This window comes from Perognathus longimembris, chromosome 15 (assembly GCF_023159225.1).
Source record: "Perognathus longimembris pacificus isolate PPM17 chromosome 15, ASM2315922v1, whole genome shotgun sequence".
In the NCBI taxonomy this organism is placed as follows: Eukaryota; Metazoa; Chordata; class Mammalia; order Rodentia; family Heteromyidae; genus Perognathus; species Perognathus longimembris.
This window is the reverse complement of record NC_063175.1, coordinates 28,605,370-28,628,924: the sequence shown is the minus strand read 5'-3', so window position 1 is coordinate 28,628,924 and position 23,555 is coordinate 28,605,370. Positions and strand designations below refer to the sequence as shown.

General features: G+C 35.2%; 1 protein-coding gene across 1 annotated transcript in view; it reads left to right on the top strand.

Moving 5' to 3' along the window:
- The first annotated feature begins 310 nt into the window (after positions 1 to 310).
- The window catches only part of Ccdc178 (coiled-coil domain containing 178), a 274,152-nt gene continuing 250,907 nt past the window's right edge, over positions 311 to 23,555 (top strand). The window contains exons 1-6 of the mRNA XM_048363265.1: positions 311 to 484; positions 7,499 to 7,521; positions 9,419 to 9,501; positions 10,590 to 10,790; positions 13,716 to 13,936; positions 17,819 to 17,961. Of these exons, the coding sequence (XP_048219222.1) occupies positions 311 to 484; positions 7,499 to 7,521; positions 9,419 to 9,501; positions 10,590 to 10,790; positions 13,716 to 13,936; positions 17,819 to 17,961 (845 nt within the window). The remainder of the gene's footprint in view (positions 485 to 7,498; positions 7,522 to 9,418; positions 9,502 to 10,589; positions 10,791 to 13,715; positions 13,937 to 17,818; positions 17,962 to 23,555) is intronic.

Sequence of the window (23,555 nt, the reverse complement as noted above, 5' to 3'; positions counted from 1 at the left end):
TGTGCTGGTAGTAGAACCTTGAATTCAGGACCTGGGTACTGTCCCTTAGCTTATTTTTGCTCAAGGCTGGCACTCTACCACTTGAGCTGCAGCTCCACTTCTGGCTTGTTGGTGGTTATTTGGAGAAAAAAGTCTCTTGGACTTTCTTGCTCAGCTGACTTTGAACTGTGATCCTTATCTCAGTCTGTTAACTAGTTCGTATCTCTAAGTTTATAACCTATTGATCAAAGAAATTTAAGAATATTAGTACTTATAAAGGAGAATCTTTTTTGGATATCACCATCATCCAGGTATGTTGCTTTGGCCATAAATGCTGACACTTTCTCGGTCTGTTGTACCTTCAGAGGTGGGCAAAGGCATCTACTATGGCTACCCAAGTCGTCGCCACAGCTGTTCTCAAGTGAACATACCAGCACCATGTGTCACCAAAACAATTTCACACATTGAAGATATAGAGTCGAAAATACAGGATCATCTGAAACAAGTAAGGACCTATTGAAAACGTTAACATTTCTGTAAATTCTTAAAAAAAATTATAGTGAAGGTGATGTACAGAGGGGTTACAGTTGCATAGGTAAGGTCATGAGTACATTTCTGGTCAAACTTGTTACTGCCTCCCTAATTTTTCTCCCACCTTCCCCCTTCCCAATCTCCCCCAAGTTGTACAGTTGGTTTACAACATAATTGTCTTGTAAGTATCACTGTTTCATCTTTTATGCTTCATCTCACCATTTTGGTGTTCCCCTTCCCTTCCCTAATTCAGACAAATATACAATACCCAGCCCAACTTTACAGCCCAACGATGTCTTGTTTAATGGTCATAGGGACCTATTCTCAATTTTTTGATAACTGGTACAATTTTCAGTTTGTCTTCAAATGCATAATTTACTAAACATTTTTAACAGTTTCTCTCCAGAAGGGTGAAATGAATTTATTAAGTGGATTTTTCCTTATCTGCTTGTTCTTTATTCAGAGATAATAATGCTAAGTAGTAATTTCTACAAGCCAACTTGACTAGTAAATAGAATTTATAACCCTTTGGGGACATGGGCCCAATTAAATGATTAGCTGAGTAAATTGGTTCATACAAGAATAGTGTGACTCTTAATGAATTATTTTGCTCTAAATAAATACCTAACAGGTTCATTGAAAGAGAATATCACCATTATCTTCATACTCTGTTATTATGTTTGTTTTTTAGCTAGTCCGTATTTGCCTTTATTGTCCTGAAGGGAGTTCAATCTTGAAACTACTTATTTCCAATAATTTTCAAAAGATGATGTAGGAATGATGGAAAAAAAAAACAAATCTTACCCTACCTTTCATGAAGATGACATTTCTAAGCAATAAATAGGCTCCTTATGTACAGACTTGTCTTTTTTCTTTTCTGTTAGTATGGCTTTTGGGTATGACTCAGAGACCATTCCAATGGGCCACTCTTTAATTGGTGCCTCTTTGAGACCTACATTAATATAACCCTTAAGATCACAGGGTGTGGTGTGAATTTAGATGGCAACAGAGTGATAAAGAAGTGTGTGAGAATAAACACCAGCATATCCTATGTCCTGAAGGTGTCTTAGCTATTATTATTTTCATAATGTTATTTAATTTTATTTCATCTATTGATGTTTCCAAATCTGAATAGTCCTTTGGAAAATGCTTTTTAGTTTATAGGACTGCTAGGAACTACTCATATTGCTAAAAAAAGGAAAACAGTCACAGATCTTTTCATGAACCATTATTATAGTTGCTATTAGTTGAAATCCTAATTGAAGTTACTGTATTATTTATCCTAGGCTTCCTAAGATTATGATTGAATGCCTTGCTGTACTTAATTGATACACAGGGAATAGTGACTTCGTAACTCAAAGCCACAGGCTGAACTGGGCCTTGTGAACACATTGTATTGTGTTATGATAGCCTGTGTCCTTCCAGCAGTCCCATCGGGGGCTCCTACCAGTTGATCAACTGTTAAATATCTTGAATAATGGGCAGCTAAAAGATTATCTGAGACACAGCGATTTACAAAATGATTTTATACCTTCACTTTAGAAAAACTGAAAAGAGCCTTTCTGATAAATATATTATGAACCAAGTGATTAAACAGAAAGCTCAAAGAACAGCACAGGGGCTGACTGATTTAGTGTGTGTCTACTCCACAGCTCAGTGACAGGTACACAGTAGGTACTCAATAGATGCTTCTTGAATTCAGATTTAGTGAAGATTAAAGTCATAGCTTTCTTTTCCAGATATATCAAAGGCATCCTAGAATATCACTTAGAAAAGGATACAATGTTCAAGACATTGTTATTGCCAAGGCATTCAATGAGTACTACATTTTTAAATTGTCTTTTATATCCAGCTTGACCTGTGAAACTTACAAAACATAGGAATGTCAAATCATTTAACACTCAGCTAGTCATCACCTGAACCGGCATTCAAACTCAGTTCCAGTTAGAATCCGCAATTCCTTCATGTATAGCTGCTGAAGACTCTGCTGTTGTCTGAATGTTCAGCCTACAAGAAACGTCCTTAAAAGTCTTGAGCCCAAATGAAGCCAAATAAAACTTGCACGTATTTAAGCCACAGCGTCAGTGTAAGCTGGTGCCCTCTCCTTCTACTGCGCTGCCTCAGATTTATACCATGCCCGTGGAACCCACGCATCTGCAAGAGACGCAGGCCACTGGTTCTCCAGGCTTTTTAACTGAGCATGCACCTTGCCTCATTTTTCACTGTTTAAACAATACTTCATTAGTTCCTTTAACTGTGTAGATAAGACCTTGCATGTTAAATACACTGCATTAGCCCTGTACAAATGGGGGAAGGGGTGGGTTGAACGTCTGTAGACCAGTGCTCTCGACATTGCTTTCTTGATGCCTGGTGCTCTTCCTTTCTCTCCTTGGACCATGGTTCTCCACGGCCACTGTGACTTCACAGTCACATTGTCATGTTGAGAAAATGTCTCCTCTGCCCGAATTTCTTACCCCCAAACCATAATTATTTTCCAATAAATAACTTCAGAATTTAATTTCTTGAGTTTTGCATGAGCTTTTTTTTTGTCAACATGGGAAGTAAAATTGTTCCTCAAAAATTAAATTTGGCATGTTGTCAGATAAATGTTAATATGTTTCCAGATTGTTTTGACTTGAATAGCATGCTCTAAACTGAATGTAAATTCAAGGATATGAGCATTCTTTAAGAAAAATGCTCTTTAGTACTTATATACTATCTGTACACACAGTTAAGATATGAAAGGGTATTTCTACTGTGAAGTTAATTTTATCTAAGCTTTTAGTGTTGACGCTAGCAGGCTTTATGAGTAATTTTTTTTAGAAAAATAATATTTAAAAACAGAACATTTTGGTGAGAATTTCTAATATAAGCATAAAATAAAAAGCAGACTTTATGGAAATGTTAGCTGTATCAAGCAGGAACTTGTGGTTTTAGGGTTATAAGCAAATGGAGTGCTTTATTTAATGCAATATTTTTTGATAAAAAATCTTTCTGAGGTTTGACAGTCATTACAACCTTGTTTCTGTTGTGTTCCAGTAGTAGAGTGGAGACTCCTCCAAAGAGAGAGAGGCTAAGGTAATAATCAACTAGGCCATGCCTGTGACCTGGACAGTTTCACATTTGCCTACCTTCCTTACCCCCTGCTATGTAACCTAAGACAAATGTCTGTATGTGAAAGATGTATTGAAGCACTGTCTGCCCATGACTACCACTGATAGATCTTCTCTATTTCTTTCCTCCTCTCTCTCTGTCTCTCTGTCTGTTTCTCTCTCTCTCTCTCGCTCTGTGTGTGTGTGTGTCTGTCTGTTTGTCTTTCCGTCTCTTTCTTTGCCATATATGGGCAAGTGGCCTCACCTGAAAAGCAAAATTCCTAGAGTTTAGGGCTGGGGTCTAAAAATCTTGCTGCATACCTACCTACTCAGAAGGCTAGTTCCACAGCACTGAAATTTGAAGCCAGCCCAGGTAGAAATGCTTTCACTGGACTCTGTCTCCAAAAGTAGGCAGCTAAAAGTAGGACTGAAGGTATGGCTCAAGCTGAAGAGTGCCATCCTCGCCACACTCTGAATTTATAATCTACTACAGTTGAAGAAAGAAGAAAAGAAAAAAATAGAGCTAAGAACCTTTTCATCTTATAGAAGCTTATATTTCAGTTTGTGCCACCATAAGATATTTCATTTTGAGATGCATTTCCATTGTTTTGTGTTCAACCACTTGTTTGTGTCCATTTGTAAGATAGTATTAGTTACTCGGGCTTTGCTTTTTTCCCCCCTGTAGATCCATAACATCTGAAACTAGTTTTGTACTTAGACTCATTCCCTAGGAATTCCACACATCAAGTCAAGCCATTTGACCCAAGAGACAAGTAAAGGAAAAAGCAGAGAAAGGAGATATATTCTACGGCCTGGGCCACTGCAGAGGGAGAAAAAAATTCAGGCCATCTTCATTCGGGCTTTGGAGTATAGACACAAACTTTAGATCAAAGTAAAAACAGAATTTTGTCAAGGAGAGGAGAATATGCATAATTACTAAGCAGTTCTGATCAGCATATGGCCTGGGTTGGTCTTTACGGCAATGTTCTGGAGACGTACTCATCACTGCCATCTCCAAAGAAAATAGGAAGCAAGCCTGGCCGTGGCCTGACCAGAGGCAGTGTTGCAGTTCCTCTGTTCTCTGACCTTCCTTGTGAAGATGCTGTTGATCAGTCCTGTCCTTGTATTCCACAGCAAATGCCTTAACACAGAGACTCATACAAAAGTGGAGGTAGAAGGGTCAAACCTTTTTTTCCTGCTTTTAGTTAATTTTTGGTTCCAAGTTTGACTAACAGGCAACTTACAATGCCAATATTTCTCACCTCATACAAAGCAGCAACTTATTTAATATGTTTTCCTTTGCCATTCTAGTCCTTTTTCTCCCACTAGATTTCAGATTTCTGCAAATATTAATTCAAAGTGCATTTTGTGTGTGGCGTGTGCTCATTTTGCAGCTGTCAGTGCTTTTCAGCAAAAGCAGGTCAAGTCCTTGTTACATTTCCATGCCTGACCAATTTCTACATCATAGGCAGATCTCTGGAATTCCTCTGAAATAACTGCATTCTGGGAATGGAGAATAAATAAAATTTACACTTTTCTCCAGTTGTTTATTTGAATATCACCTACTTATTCTCATACACCACCATTCCTTAGGAACTCCACAGAGAAGCTTCACCTGCCCTGAAATAATTTGTCCATTTGTCTCCAAGTAGTCTTTTTGTTGCTTTGTTTTCAGAATCAATCTAATGCTATTTACTATCTAATATGATAATGCTAATCTAATGTGCTAATACTATCTACTGTAACTTAGAAGTGTTTTTTAAAATATATATACCCAATGACTTGATAATTTCATGGATTCCTTTATTATATGTATGTATTTAAACAGATTTTGTTATACTTTCAAAATTAAAGCTGAAACTGGGTTTTTTAGACTCCAGGCCTGAATTCCAGGGATCCCACATTTGGTCTAGATGCTTGCCACTACATGCTAAATAAAGAGACATGGTGAAAGGCTTAGGAAGATTTATTACATAGCATCCTTGGAAAGGCAGAACGTCAATACTTCTTCAGCCATCTTTGGGGGTATAAATATTGACTCTGGTCTACATGAGAAGAATTGAGGGCAGAGGGAGAGAAAGCTATGCAGAATGAAAACATTGACAGCTGTGGCCTGGTTTTCCCTGTTGGTGGATGTTCTGCAGATTTGGGGTGTTTTCTTCCAGATGGTACAACAAAAGGATTTGCCTAGCTCACAGGCAGTTTGCTTTTTGCCACACTTGTTTATTGGTGAATCATCTTCTTGGAAGCTAAGGTGATCATAAAGTGACTGCAAAGGGAAATTGCTCAGATCCAAAGTGGGGTGCTGAGTGCCCAGCTATTAGTTAATTCACAGGTCCCACAACAACAGCTTAAAAAAAATGATACTGTAAGGGTGATGTACAGAGGGGTTCCAGTTACATAGGTCAAGTAATAAGTACATTTCCTTTTGAACAGTGTCACTTCTTCCCTTGTTTTCTCCCAGTTTTTCCTTCCCAACACCCACTACAATGTGTGTAGCTCATTTTCAACATAGTGTCTAGTGAGTATCACGGCTACATCACTTCACCTTTTGTCCAACCATTTCTGTAATCCCCCTTACCCTACACAACACAGATAAACTTACATACAAGACAAAAGGTACAGAAGACAAAACAGCAATAAAGGAGAAAAATAGCAAAGCAAAAAGAAAAATAACAAAAAACCTCTTGTTTCCATTTCTTGGAATTCATTTCAATAAGCCTCATTTTATATGATCATATGCTTTTAGCTACTGAGCCTTTGTGAGCCTCTCCTAAGAATATCCTCCTTGAGTCTCACTGTGTGAATGTCTAAAGTCCTGTTTAATTTATCATGTCCAAGTATATTTTTCGTCTTTTACCATCCTGTGTGTTTACATGTGTGGGGCACACCTGGAAGTAAACTAGCTGGCCCCGCATGTTTCTCAGTCTTGGGGCCACGTGTGGCTAGGATGGCAGCGCCTAACAACAATGTGCAGCTGCTACAAGTGTCTTTGGTTATAATCCGGAGGTGGTTCTGTGGGCTGTGGCGCCCAGGCTCTTCCGCCCTTACCACCCTCCCCTTCCTGCCGATCTTAGACCTGATTGGTTCCTGTGCCTTATATTAGTGGCATGTACTTCCCCAATAAACGAGATCTTGCGCCAACTTGACTCCCAGGCCGTCTGTCCTCCAGCAAGGGAGAGCTGGGTGCAGGTGGTCTGCCGACCCTTTCCTTTCTTGGCTCATCTGTTCCGGTCATGCCTTCCCTGTCTCTCCTGCGGTTTGGGGGAGCATGGGGGGCTAGAGACCCCGACATACATGTAGATTTATAGGCACATTCTAATTGCTATAAATGAAGGAAACCATGCAAACTATGTTTCTTTGGGTCTGGCTTGCAACAACATCTTTTAAGTCACCTCTGACAAAGAAAATTGTGTATATTTAACCTCTAAGTGCAGAACACTTATGAGAACAGTAACATTGCCTAGAGAGTGCTTGTGCTTTTGGAAATGTATGCCTATTACTGTGCTGAGATGGTTAGAACTTATCTTGAAGACATAATTCCTGACAAAGAAGAGGATGGAAAACTAAATATGTGTAAAGTTCCACATAATTTTGTATTTACTATGTCTTTGGGAAATAGCAGAATTTGCATTGGCCCTTTAAAAGATGAGATTTAGAAGTGAACAGATGAAAGTAGAAAAAAAATAGCAAGTGGGAATAATAGTAACAGGTAAGTAATCCAATTTGAGGAATGTGTACAAGTTTGCACCAATGAAGGGTACAAACAACAAAATTACAATTGTGAAGTAAAAAGCTGATAGTTTTGTGAATGAGTTCATGCATAAGTGAATTTTAACAATTATTTTTTCATATGATTTAGATTAAATTCTTATCAAAATCTTTTATTTTGACAGTTTGAAACTTCTCTCGAAGAATGGTAAGTAAAGTTCTTGCTTCTTTTGCTCTGTTAATGATGAGGTTTTGATCATCTCTGATTGATCAATTTTTCTTCAAAAAGAATAGGAGATTGAAAGGAGGCCTGTTTACATTAACTTTTAAAACACTTTTTAAAACATAACAATCAGGACTGTTTACTAAAAATGACAGAATAAGGATCATCAAAGCTCCGACCATACAGAAAACAGAAATTGGCAGAAAGAAAAAAGTCAGTTTGAATTAACATTTGCAGAAATTTGGAATCTAGTTAAGTACCAAGGAAGACTTGTTCATATGCTGCTGCTCTGCATAGGACAAGCCCTGTAACACCATATGTTGCATCCTGGTCAGAAGTGGTGGCCTACAAGAGGATATACCACACTTGTACTTTCAGAGGAACAACAGGAACCTTATTAGCAGGGAAATACATTTCAGTGTTTTGAGCAGTCTCATGAACCCATAAAAGACTAACACAAAATTATTTGGTTTTGCTTGATGTGAACCAATAATAGAGCTGAAAGCCTTTGCAGGCATATACTTGTCAAACACAATGGATAATCACTGAAATTAACATATTATATACACTAAGAGCTAGAACAGTGGTAGGGGTTCCTGGGTGGTGGAGGAGTCCAAGGCTTTCAATACACAAAAAATGTACCATATTTTTCAAATAAAAAGTTTGAAACAAAAACTAATATTAAGAAGAAAGCATAATGAATAGTTCCCTAATCACAGAAAAATAGGCTTTCCACATAAATGGTGAAACAATAAGGATACTATGTTAATATTTGAAATAAGAAATAGAGCTATAAGCCAATTGGCTGTTGTTTGGTAATTGTAGATTCTCAGGAAGTTGAGGTTTGGAGAGTAACTGTTTGAAGTCAGCCAGGGCAGAAAAATCTATTAGACTATCCTCAACGTAACCAGAAAAAAAAGTAGTGGAGGGTGTGTGGGTGAAGTGGTAGTAGACCAGATGTGAGCATACTGGTAGGGGAGGGGATGAAATTGTATAAAATATATTGAAAGCAATATCACGTAACAAAAGAGAATGCAAAGTATTTTGACTAAGTGAAAATAAAAAAAAACTGCTGTTATTTCTATAAATATCATTAGCCTCTTCTGTTACTGTACTCTGAAAAGAATAAACATGCCTTCCTTTATGCAATTTTATGTATGTATATTATTTTCTTAATATTGAATAAAAACTAATAATGTAATGAAAAGTAGTTTGTATTCTGATTTTTAAAAGTTTTATCAAATGAAAAAATTTAAATAAATGTTTAACAGTACAAGAAATGTGTCCAATGCCTAATGTATGAAATTGTAACCTCTCTGTAATTCAGTTTGATAATAAAAAATATATAAATGAAAAAAAAATTTTAAAAATCCTGATAATGAGAAATATTTTATTATTCAACTTATAGTACCTCTTTTAGAAATACACTTTGGAAGGTAAATAACATTTTAGCTGAGGCATTTATAAAAAGCTTGTGGACTTTAAACTTGAAATGATATTTTTATACTTTTGTCATATATATTGGTTGCCCAGAAATTGTTAAACTGAAAATAAAGAAATGTCTTCTCTTAATTATTTTCAATTAATTCATTTTCTTATAGCAACATTTCTAGGCAAGACTGATTTCTTAACACAAAACAGACCAGCTCCTTCAGTAGCACAACTTTAGTTTCAGTTGTTTTATCACTACCTGCAAATCCTACTTACAATTAATATCCACTAAATATTTAAGTAACCATTAGAGGTTTCCTATGTTAGTCCCTATGTATAGAATTACCAGATACACTAACATTTAAAATTCCATGGAAGAATATCTCCTTACATTTGCCTTCATATCTTTAACTACACCTTTTCTTTGCAAATTGTCCCTCTTATTATGTAGGACCAGAATTTCTTCCATAAAAGACATGGAGGAAGATATGACTATTGCCATACCAGTGAAAAAGGCCAAATCAGAAGACAGAGGTAAATTTGTTCTTTGTACTTTGAGTTAGCTAAATGTAATTATAGTCATCACATAGTGAGATTTAGTTTACTAGTTTTCTAAAATTTTCTGTAGTTATGTTTATGCATCTTTTACTTCTGTTTAGTGCTGAATAAAGATGAGTCCTCTGTACCACTTAAAGCATCCATTCCCCCAGTATTTATGATGACCATTAAGTACAGATGTGATACTACTAACTGTATTTCAGAGCTGTTGAATAGAACTATTTTTATTAACAATCAGTGAGTTATCTTTTATCTGTCCAGTTGGACTGATTAGTCCTGTCTCTCTATGGAGCATTCAGATGTGGCCAATGAGATTGTTTCCTTCCTTCCTTCTTATCTTCCTCCCTCCCTCCTTCCCTCCCTCCCTCCTTCCCTCCCTCCCTCCTTCCCTCCCTCCCTCCTTCCCTCCCTGCCTTTCTTCCTTTCTCCCTTCCTTCCCCCCTCTCTCTTCTTTTCTTTTCTTTTCTTTTCTTTTCTTTTCTTTTCTTTTCTTTTCTTTTCTTTTCTTTTCTTTCTTCCTCTTACCAGTCCTGTGGCTTGAACTCAGAGCCTGGATGCTGTCCCCAAGCCTGTTTCTGCTCAGGACTAGCATTCTATTACTTGAGCCCACAGTGCTATTTCTGTTTTTTTCTGAGTAGTTCAATGGAGAAGAGTCTCACAGACTTTCCTGCCCAAGCTGGCTTAGAATTGTGATCCTCAGATCTCAACCTCCTGAGTAAGAAACATGTACATAATTTTTTAAATGAAGCTTGGTAGTATATTTTGTGGGTGAAATGTGTTTTTTTTTGTCTAATAAAATGCTATTTTTCTTGAAGAGATTGGTTGAAGATTTTATAATCCATCAATTAAAAATCTGTCTCCAAATTCCATAATCAACATTATAATTGTATATAAAGAAATATAATCATAAAAATTTATAACTCAATTTAAGTATATTTATAAAAATGAAAATATAGAATATATAAAGCATATTGAATGTCAATATTTGAAAGACTGTAGTACAAATAATACATGTTTATTCCATGGATGAGAACTAACAGGTGAATATGTGTTTGTATTTTAAGATGTAACATGTCCAGAATTAAAGGAAAAAATGAAAACATTGCTGTCAGAGTTAATCAATCTCATTCAAAGCCTTGAAACTGACCGAGCCATAGCAGAACTAGCTTTAAAGCAACAAAAGTCAAGAAGGAAAAAGATTAGCATGAGAATTGACTCTTGGTCTATCTGGAAAATTCAGGAGCTTCCATTAGCTGTGCAAAGAGGTAATTTTCCATATTGCCATTTACTTTTTTAGAAGAGCACAGGCAATCACTGTAGCTCTGTATACAAAAACTGATTACAAGGACTGTATTTTGCTTACAAACCAGGGCACTTGGGAATGATGACATTAAGTGTAATGCTTTGTCCACTCTGCAGAGCCCAACTGGGCTTGCTGTCATTCAGATCTATTGGAAATGCCATGCATTCATGATACCCCAGGGACAAGCAAATGGATAGCACATGTTTCCTGTCATGAGGACAGTATCCGAGTTTTTAGACATATAGAAATTTAAAATAATTAACAGTTGGCACTATTTAGACACATTTTTAACCATAGGAAAATTGGGTTGTAGGTATCATGCAGTGAAATTAATTCATTTGCATCTGGGAATTCAGAAATTAATTTACTGTAAAAAGATATTCTAGTAGAAACAGAACTCTTAAAAAGTTACATGAGTCACACAGGAAAAATATATGTTTAAAATGAAAATGCTGTCTTTTAGACCACGGAGTGGAGGATCTAAGGTGAAATGTATAATGTAATGGTAAAGAATGTTTTATTCTGTGCCTATCAAAACATTGCTGGTAGGTGGGAGGCATGGCTCAAGTGGGAGAACTCCTGCCTAGCACACATGAAGCCTAGGATTTAATCTTCAGTATCACCTAAACAAAGGATTAACATTCCTGACTAGCTCTGCCAGAGAATGAGATCATGTTACTTCTTCAAAAGGTAAATATTTTCTTTCAGGACTCACATATTGTGGACATTTAAGGAATAAAGTACCCTATAATCTATAATTTAAGACAACAAATTGGGAAGTAGAGAGAGTGCTGGGATTTCTCTGAGATAATTACCATGAACCCAAATTATGTCTTTTTGAACCCATACATAAACTGTGACAATGTCATGATTCTTCTAAAATTTTAGTCTTCAAAGTAGATAAAGGTTGGCTACTTTCTTTGCTGACTGGCCACTAAGTTACCAGCTGCATCCCCCTCCTAAAATTGACAGATTTTGTCATCTGATTTGCAGTTAATTATCTGGTAGATACACAATCTTTTCCCTACCAAAAATTTAACAGTAATAAACCTTACATCATAAATTGGACACCACATTGTTGTAAGGTAAATTATCAGAGAAGCCACATTTTTAAGAATGGAATCTTGGAACCTTTATTAGAACATTAGCAATCTGCAGGCAGCCAGTTGTTACAAAGGCCTGCAGCCTGCAAATACCCTCAACACTGACAGGAAAGCAAGAACAAAAACAATACCAAGAAACCAATTCAGCTCCAATGGAGATCTGAAGTAGGACGCCATGGTGACTGCAGATGAGTCAGGATACAGGACACAGGATGCAAATATAGAGACAAGTGGCATGGTGCAATGGTGCCTGAGATGGTATGACCCTAAATAGGGTCAGATCAGAGGGTAGTGTCACAGGAAGATCCCAGTCACAGGTCAGTAACCTATAGGCCAAGTGCCCATCCTGTCTCCAGGGATTCAGGAACACCCACCACCTGGGGGTGGATTTCCCTTCCTTGAGGAATCCAGGCACACCCATGAAGAAAAGATGCCCTATCCTATAATTCATCATATATGTCCATGATGGCACTGCCCAGATCTAACCTCCTTACTTCAATATGGCTCTATAAAGTATAAAAATGGATGTGCCTAGCTGTTTTCATTTGCAATTGAAGCATCTGAAGAAACAAATGAAGTGGTATCTTTGACTGCCTTGGCACTCCAATCCTAATTGCTTCTGTGAATCCTCCGGCTTTCACTTGATTTATGTGTACAGTGCCATGGCCATTTCTCTAAGACCATCTAATTGAACAGTAAGAAAGGAAATCAGAGCTCTCATATGAGATTGGATTTAATAGTACAAACATGCAATTTGGAGATTACCGTATCCTGATCTAAATGAGAGGAGAATTCTCCATCATCCCCCCTTGCATGATGGGATCAGGGAATATTTGCAAATTGTAATAGGGAGGATGGGGGTAGAGAGATGGGGGAAAGTATGAAGGTAAGATTAATAAAAGGAAGTCTGAGACAGTCTTTGGAATGTAGACTTTTCGGAAAGGACAAAATATGAAGACAATTTTATCCAAAGTAAATGCTTACCAAAGCATTTGGTCAGGGAAGGTCTCAGTAATTAATCCAATGCCAAATCTTCTCATTTTGTTTTCTTTATCTTGATTTGTCTTATAAACCATTTATCACTATAATGCTGTATTATTTTTAACAATTCACCTGGCAGCTCAGTGACTTACAATAGCCAGTATTTCACACCTAGTTTTGTGGGTCATCTAGAGCAGTTCTTCAAGTTTCAGATCCAATGCATTTAGCTAATGTAAGATTCAGTATTGGATTTGGGACCATTTCATGTATCTTTCATTCTCTGGCAATTTTTCTCAATTTCGGAAATTAACATTGACTTTATGATTCGGATACTGATGATAATAAATGGTAATTTTTTCCTCAATTGTGGTGCTTGAATTTGGGCCTGGGTGATGTCTTTGAGCCTCTTTGTGCTCTAGGCTAGCGCTCTATCACTTGAACCACAGGGCCACTTCTGGTTTTCTCCTAGTTTACTAGAACTGAGAGTCTTACAGGGAGTTTTCTGCCTGAGCTGGCTTTGAACTGCAATCCTCAGATCTCAGCCTTCTAAGTAGCTAGGATTGCAGATGTGAGCCACTTTCACTCGACAGTAAATGAGATTTTTACAAAAACCCACAATTATTATCAAGCATGCATTAGTTGTTTGGATGCAACATTAAAATAACCTTTATTTTAGATGTAGTGAGACTAACAGATGAGGTGATTTCTTGAAGTGAAATATATTTATTTTTGAAGATGTCTTTCTGGGAATTTCTTGGTACCCAAAGTGCCATTTTCTTTTGTTCTGATCATTATACATCTAGAGCATGAGGCCTATGTCAAAGATATTATAGAATTACGATGGCACCTTGAAGATAAAGGTTACCAAGTAGAAAGTCTTGAAAAACAAAAGAATAAATTTGAAGAAGCTAATAGAAAACTTGAAGAAGATATTAAACACATGATTGAAAGTGCTGTTCTTCTGGATTCAAAGCAGAAGCAGGAAGATGAAGCTCTCAAGCAGCAATATCTCAAAAAAGCTGAGGTAAATGAGTAAATGAATAAGAGATGTATACCTCACCAATTGTTATTTAGTTCTATACAATATTTAATCTGTAAAAACATATCTAGTTTTCATTTTAGCTCAATATTGACTTGCTATTTATGTCAAGACAATTTATTAAACTATGTATCCGATAATCTAGAGGTAGTCATCTTAACTACATTTTTTTGCCATACCTTAATGCCTACGAGAATTAATAAAATTAGTCAATCTATTAAAACTGGCAGGACTTGTTTTGTTTTGTTTTGTTTTTCCAGTCCTGGGCTTGAACTCTGGGCCTGGTTGCTGTCCCTGAGCTTATTTTGCTCAAGGCACTTGAACCAGAGTGCCATTTCCAGCTTTCTCTGAGTAGTTTATTGGAGATAAGAGTCTCACAGACTTTTCTGCCTGGGCTAGCAATGAACCTCAATCCTCCAGATCTCACTCTCCTGAGTAGCTAGGATTATAAGAGTGAGCCAATGGCTCCTAGGTCTGGCTTTTTTTTTTTTTTTGGTGTGCGTATGGGACATAAATTCAGGATTTCATGCTCTTGCTCGGCTTTTTGCTTTATTGCTTTTGTTAGAGTTGATGTTCTAACACTTGAGACATACCTTCAGTTTTTGGCTGTTGTTTTTTTCTGGCTATTTGGAGAGAAAAGTCTCAGATTTGTCTGTCTGGGGTAGCTTCCAATTGTTATCCTTAGACCTTCGATCTTGTATATTCTATGAATCCAGAAAAATTGAAGGAATGGGTTGGATTGGGAGGTATAAGAGAGAACAATGAAAGGGATTACATTGATCAAGGAGCATTGTGTTCATAAGCTTACATGTCGAATTATAAACCTCTATCAAAACTACCTACATATAATAAAATATTATATAAATAAAATAAAAACAATGATCAAATCAATCTTTAATGAAAAGATGTATACATACATATGTGTATCTATCTGTCTATTGTTTAGCATACTGCTTAACCATATAAAAATTTAAAAATATATCAAAACTATTCCAGGATGAAACAACTTTCAACCTTCATAATGGACCTTAGATTTGATGGTACAATAATTGGATTCATTTTAGCTTTTATGGAAAAAAAATTTTAATATTGTTTTAAAAATTCACTGTAAAGAAAAGAAGAAAAAATGTTAATAAGGCTGACATATTTCAATACCACCATCCTATGTAAATTGTGAAATAATTGCTAATATATTTATATATACACACATCTGAATGTTTTATGTGACAAGGATTGTTTTAACAATTATGCGTATCTTTCTCCCTCTTCCTCTAATTTAAAATCATGTCTGTTTGCTGAAGATGGCTAAAGTTGGGCAGAAATATGCACATTACCTGTCCATGGACAGAGGCTGTCCATGCCTCTCTGCCCTTCACAATCACTTATCTCCATATTTTGTATGTTGGGGCAAGTGGCCCTAGATCTAATGAGGAAGACCAGATGTTTGGGTCTGAAAGAAAAAAACTCAGAGCTCAATGGTACAAACCTGTAAACTTAGTAATTTGGGAGATGTGAAGAAGGATAGAGAGATTGAGGCCAGCGAAAAGTTAGTAGAGACCCTGTCTTTAAAAAAATAAAAGCCAAACTTTGGTAAATAAAATAAATTCCTTCTAAGTTAATAATAAACTACTTCACAAAAATTTCTATCATTTGTACAAATCATTGCAATACTAAAGCCATTTCAAGTAACTGTGGGAACAAATCATATAACTGATACCAGGCACCATCATAATCATTGCTACTCTGTTCCCCTCAATCAAAAAATTTTTGGTCAAATTGAAAAGGAAAACATGTTAGAAGGAATTTTGGAAATCGATGTTCTTCGGTACTGCCATTCTATTCTGCTCTTCTGGGGAGTCTTTTGACTACCAAAACTGATGAAAGTCCTTATCTTCAATTTTAAGAATGCATTTGAGAGTTGGGAGCCAGTGGCTCACACCTGTAGTCCTAGCTATTCAGGTGGCTGAACTCCGAGGATTACAGTTTGAAGCCACATGGGATGGAAAGTCTGTGAGAATCTTATCTCCACTAAACTACCACACACACACACACACACACACACATACACAGACACACAGACACACACACACACAGACACACACACACACACACACACACACACACACACACACACCCCAAAAGTAGAGCTGTGGCTCAACAGGTAGTATGTTTCCTTGAAGCTAAAGAAGCTCAGAGACAGAGTCCAAGCCCTGAGTTCATGACTCAGAACTGTCACATACACACAAAAAAAGTAAAGTAAAATTGGAAAAAATAGACAAGGGTCTAATATTAGAATATACTTAGTGCTCAAAAAAATTAAATCCTCAAAAGTTCCTCAAAAATTAAACCTTCACTAAAATAAAATCTCATTAAGAATGGGCTAGTCACCTAAAGACAGACTTTTCAGAAGTAAAAATGACCAAATGCTCAACATGCAAATCAAACTAACCGTGAGATTTCACCTCACCCCAGTTCTGATGGCCAACATCAAGAAGACAACAACAAATTTTGGCAAGGATTTGGCCAAAAAAGAGAATTCTAATATTCTGTTGGTCAAATTGTATGTTTGTTCACCATAGCCAAAGTATGGAATCAGCTCAACTGTCCCTCAATGGATAAATGCATCAAGAAAATATGGTATATGCCCACAATGGAATTGCACTCATTCATAGAAAGAATACTATTATACCATTTGTAAAGAAATGGGAAGTCTTGGGAAATTATATTAAAGGAAGTAAGTGAGAACTGGAAAAACAAAATTCCATGGTTTCCTTCATTCTATAAGTAAATATATTGGAATGGGGAATATGCAAGGTGATTACAAATGAATTAAATGAAGTATAATAGACTCTATGGAGAGCTTAAATGGTATAAGCATTAAAAAAGATTACATCAAAAGCCAACAAAATCAACACCAGGAAATGGGTACATCCAAAGGAGGGGAGAATGAGACCAAGGGGAGAGGGTTACACAAATAAAGGAAAGGGGGGATGAGCGCATGCTGTCAACTCAGTGTTTATGCCATAAAATTAAGAACAGTAAGGTAAGGAGCGGTTCAGATTGGAACTGTGAGAATGTTGAAGGGGTGACATCGATCAAGTTGCACTGTATTCATACACTGCTTTGTTATATAGCACCTCCTTTGTGAAAATACGTAACAATACTAAGTAAAAGCATTTGTAGAAAATATTTAAGATTACACAATTTTCATATAAAAGTCTCATCATAAAAATACTTGTGTTATGTATCCCTCAAAAGGTTGTGACCATCTAGTTGAAATAAGGTACTTATGAGTAGCAGCAAGCTGAGTAGTGTGTGTAATGCATGGTATTATGTAATAGGTATGATATAATGTAATGAGGCAAAAGTGGTGTGATTAGGATAGTTAGATAAATAGTGAGACAAAGAAGGGAGAGTTGGAGAGGGAAAGGATGGTGTTTATATTTATTAATTAATGTAAATGCTGAAAGAAAAAGATTTTCAACACTAAAAGTATTAGTAAGGCAATTTATTAACTTCATTTTTGTTTTCATATTTTCTGCCATAAAATATTATTCGCACACTAAAAACAATAACAGTGCACAATATTCAGTAGGTAGAAACTTAATTATTATATTTTGCACATGACAGCCTGGATATTGAAGCAATTAACTTTATCTATCTTTAGCATTTTTGTGTATAATGGTAAAGAATCCTGTACATCAACTCTGTTCTCTCAGCAGTAAAAATTAAATGTAATAATATGAGAAGAAAATGCATGTGGAACTCTTTTTTACCCAAAATGTAGGTATCCTAAATTGAAATTATTTCTTTTAATTAGCACTGATGAAAAGTGCATATATTAGCAATTTTTAACATCATTTCTAGGTATTGGAACTACTCAGAAAAGTTAATGAAGAACTCAAAAAATCTAAGAAGGAGTTTGAAACTGCCAAATCAGATCTTCAACTAATGAGAGAAAATATGGAAAAAAGTATTGCTGATGAAGAAGTAAACATAGAGGCCTACACGTGAGCATTATCCATAGTTCTTCTTTATAGCATTAAGAAAATATCAATGATACAGGGCACTGATGGCTCAAGCCTGTAATCCTAGCTTCACAGGAGGCTGAGATCTGAGAATAGACCTTCCAAGCCTGCCCAGGCTGCATTTATGACTTATCTTCAATTACCCAGCCAAAAGTTGGAAGTAGATGTGTGGCTTTAGTGGTAGAGCACCTGCCTTGAGTGAAAGGGAAACCAGAGTGGGATTCTCTGAGTTAAAGTCCTAGAACCAGGACATAAAAAAAGAAAACTTCAATGAAAAATTTAATACATTATCAGTCACCAAAATCTTTCAGATAGAAAACTTTAGTGCTCCATAACTTTTTTTTTTATCACCAAGTGTGTGTACAAATTAAACATGTGCACATATAAATTTATGTAGATTCTTATATTAGTGTATTTCTGTATAACTTTATGATTCTCAAGTACACTGTAAACTTGTCTAGGGATATATGTCTTTGCTACAAAAACTACACGGTATTTTTAAAGAGAGTATTATTTAAAAGAATGTTTATTAAATACATAGAATTTAATTTTTAATATGCATATTTACTTAGTAAAATGGGATATTAAGTATATATTAATTATATGTTATATATTCATTAATTTAGAGGGGTTTTCCCCCTTACATTTGTTTCTGATGTATCTATATGGCTTGATATTCTTTCATTTGCTTTTGTTGATTTAAAATTCATTATGGTTTTGAATCAGGTACCAGTGCCTCATGCCTGAAATCCTAGTTATTTGGGAGTCTGGGATTGGGAAGATTTTGTTTCTAGGCCAATCTTGACAGGGTATTTTGTAAGACTTCATCCCCATAGAGGGAAGCTGGAATCAGTGGAGTGTGCTTAGCATGCCTATAAGTATGGAAGCTTAAAATAGGTGAACTTTGGTTTAAGAACCCAACCATCCATGCTTGAATTGAAATTTTGTCTAAAAAATAATCACTAAAAAGGGAGCCAGGGCACTGGAGTCGTGGCTCAGTATTAAAGTGCCTGCCTAGCAAGTATGAGGTTTTGAGTTCAAAACTCTGTATCTCCAGTATTTCTTTTTCTTTATGGTTCTGGATGTCCAGAACGTATTTGTTCATTTAAATTTATCAACAATTTAGTAGAGAAAAAAAGCACATTAATTCATCATGGTGCTATAATCAAATAAATTTTAGCAAAATGACCACAAATTTTATAAAACCTATGATCTAGCTCACATACATATACTTGCTAAGATGCATCCCATATAGATTGAAAACATATTCAAGTATTATCTATAATTTATAATTTTATAAATTTATAATTCTATAATTACCACATATATCTATATATTTGCAGTGTTTCCATTTAGAGTTGCAATGTATTTCAAAATTATTCATCCTCTATGTTTTTTTTAAATTTGGGTCATTTAAGTGCATTCAAAAAACACTAAGATATGTTGCTATAAATTATCAGGTAACACAATTCTATTTGACCCATTTGCTTTATTTATTTTTCTTTTCTGTTGACTTCTTTAATGTTGATTATTGTCATTTCATTTCCCCTCTTGTAATAGAGCCATTACAACTTTGTTCCTAGTATGCTGTAGAAAAAACCTTATTAATCATTCTATACAAACTTATTATGTTATACTCTGAAGACATTTGATATTATTAGCCTGCTGGATGTTAAAATATTCAGAATTTTTAATTCTTTATTCTGTCACATTTCTGTTTGAATTAAATATTTCTTACTGTGTGGAACATTTTGTTTATATCAAACCCACATTATAATGATATTCTGAAAAGATTTCTTTCTTTGTTAGAGGCCTATTCACAATGATTACACTTTCCTTGATTCATGTCGACATTTCCTTTATGCATGTTGGTACATTCTGTCCATTATAAATCCCTTATGATAATGTTTCACTGAGACTCTGTTGACAGCAAATTGAGTTTTGTTTGGAAGAACAAAAATTACACTAAATATAATATTCTATACTCTCCTGATTTTCATTTTAGCCTTCAGAGAAGAACCTGATTTTTTTGACTTTCACATCTATATACTTAATCTTATAATTTTTGGCTATCTTAAGATGATCTCTTTATTTCAAATTTTATTAATTTTATTTTGATGCCTCAGGTATTAAGTATGTTGAATTAACTCTAAGGGTATTTGTTAGTTTTCAAGGCTTATGGCATTAAACTTTTTATTATACCTTGGTATTTTCAGTCATAATTTCTTCATATTATTTTTTATCTCATTTTTTTTGTTCTTCTGGTACTCACATTATGTATGTTAGATTTTCTTGTCCTGTAACTTAGTCATTTGCTCACATTCTGCCTGAGTTTTCTTCAGAACATGATCTACTTGATCTCAGCCATCTGAGTGGCTGTAATGACAGTTGTGTACCAATGAAACCTGGCTTTACATTTCATTTTTCAACATGCCTTTTTTTTTTGTTACAAAATGTGTTAGTTGTAGTGATGTTTAAATTGTCTTTCTTTTCTGTCAGTAATGTTTCTAAAGTAATTTTAGAGGAAACTTTTCCTCAAATCTAAAAAATATTCAAACAATTTATCATTTTCTTCTATTTATTTGGGGGCCTCTGTATACATAAATACTTGTTTTAGTTAGCATATTTCTATACCAGTCTTGTAACTTATTTTTCATTAAGATATTTGTAGCTTTTTTGGATTTTTCCCTCATACGATTTACAGAATTAACTTGTCAATTTCCATTGAAAAATAACTTCTGGGGTTTGAATTCACTTTGCAGTGTTCATTTCTTGGATTTCTTACTATTATTAGTTATATTATCCCTACATATGTTGAGACAAACACAAATTTAGTGACGTAGAAAACAAACGTTTATTTTCTCACATTTTCTCACATTTCTAGCTCTCTGTAAACAGTATGACTGGGCTAAAATGAAGGTTTCCAATTGGTTCCACCACCTCTGGAGCTGCTAGAGAATGATCTTTCCCTTCTTTCCCTCCTAGAGTGGCTGCAAACTTTCCTCGGCTTGTGGCGACATCACTTCAATCTTCAATCTTCATCACTTGAAACTTCATTCACCTTACCTTCTCTGTCGGTTCAATAGGAAACCCTTCTTGTGTTTTCCACTTTAGATTGATCTAATTGACATTCCTATCCCACCATATTATCCAGGATAATTTCTCCATCTCATATTTGCAGCATCCTCAAAGACCCTCCCCACTCTTTTAACCACATAAATTAACAAAAATCTCAAGGATTAGCATGTGGATATCTGGGGCAGAGGAGTTTTATAAACTATTACTTTTGCATATAGAAACTCCAAGTTTTATATAGTTATTTGAATTTAGTATTTCTGCTCATTTGTAGATCCAAATTGTTTACAAATTCTCTTTTAGAATGTTTAGATGGTTAATTTTATTTGAAACTAACAATACTGTGTTTCTTTTCAATATTTATATTTTCCTTACATAACTAGATAAATACAAATAAAACTGCTAATGTTGAACATTTGTGTGTGCCATTTTCCTTATTCATTACCATTACCATTCAGTATTTCGCGATTAGTTATGAAAGATAGATGAATTTACAATTTGTCTATAAGCTAAATTTCTTTTTTAATTCAAGTTGGTCTATCCAGAATCCATGAATGAGTTGTGCATGATATTAATTATCTGATACATTATAGAGGGGGTAGTAATTGTTCCACTTTATAATTATGGTGAGTTTGATTGACTTTTTTTAAACATGTGCTCATCCTGGGGCTTGAACTCAGGGCTTGGGCATTTTTGCTTAAGGCTAGTGCTCAACCACTTGAGCCACAACTTTGTCTTTTCCATTTTCTAATTGAAGAAGTTAGAAATTTCCTATTATTGAGTATAGGGAATCCTCAATATTGAAGATACAGTATTTTTAATGAAGATTTTAATTTGAATATATATTTGTTTTGCAAAGTGCTCGTCATTTAATTAATTCCCTTATGTCTTTGGTTTTTCTGCAATTCTATTTATCAGTTCTTTCATGGAACATGAGTTTGGTGACATGTGTTAATACTTCATTCATGAAGATTTTCTGTTGTTTCCTTCTAAAACTTACAGTTTCACATATGATATGGAGATTCACTAATAATTTTTAGTTATGCATAAAGTGTGAGATTTATTTGGGTGTTCAGTTGACTCCTCAAATATCCTTTAATACCTTTGTCAAAAATCAGAAATATATTTCTGGGTTCTTTATCCTTTCCATCCATCTGATCATCTCTTACACTGGCAATGCCATACTTTCTTCATCCTGTCTTTTATAATAATTTTAAGTAGTAGGTAGAATGATTCTTCACTTTTTTATTCTTCTAACTCTATTCAAGCTTAGTAGACTTAGGAAACTGATGGAATTTAAATGAACGGTGAAGGACAACCATGATAACACATATATTTTTAAATCTGAAAAAAAAATCCACCTTGGGTGCTGTTGGCTCATGCCTGTAATCATAGCTACTCAGAGGCTGAGATGGAGGATCACAGATCAAAACCAGCTGGACAGGAAAGTCTGCAAGATTCTTACCTCCAATTAACCACCAGAAAACTGGAAGTGGTGTGGTAGCTCAAAGTGGTGCAGTACAAGCCTTAAGTGAAAAAGCTCAGGGACAGTGCCCAGGCCTTATGTTCAAGCCTCACAACCGTAAAAAAAGTTTTCTTAAAAAACTAGAAGTTGATAACATTAACCTCCTAAGGAAATAATGATTACAGAACTAAATTAAACTCCATGCTTGGTGCTAGGGAATGAGTTATCAACTCTAAAATTCTAACAATCCTACGCTTTACTTTCAAGGTAAATGGCAAAGATGTCATTGACAGAAAGATTGGTCCTAAATTGATGAACAAAACCAATGCAATATATTTGCCAAATGTGGGAAGACAGAGAAGAATCTTGTCCTTGCTCATTTGTTTCTTTGGTTTTCATTTCTGTAGTGAAGTTGTGGCTCAGTTTTGGTCAGCTCTGCTCATATAATCAGTTCATGCTTGAGAACCCAACTCAATTCAATAAGCATATTGTATGTTTACAAATGATGTATTTATTGTCAATTGATATTGATTTTACTGTGAATTTCCAGGTTATACTTTCTGTGACATTCTCCAACACATTTTGCTTCCATATTGACTTTATTATGTACAAACATTTTCTATCACATGTGATAGATCAGCAACAAAAAGGGATGTGATAATAGTGGAAGAACTATTTGGGAAGTAGAAGGTTTCCAGTGAGAAGCAGGAGACTGGCAGGAGAGAAAAATGGGCATGTAAAAATATGATCAAAATATACTATATATGTGTGTATGTTATAATGAAATTCATTATTTTATAGAATCAATATATGTTAGTCAAAAGACATATATTTCAAAATAAGTAAAATATTTTCTAAAGTTAATCTTTGATCTTACATGTGAGCTTGAAACGAATTTCCTTGTCTCTTATTTATAATATCTAAAAATAATTTGGAATTATCTATATAATTTTCTGAAATCTTATGAAAATGATCATTTTAAAGCCTGGCATCAATGACCCATGCCTGTAATTTCAGCCGTGCAAGAGCTGATGCA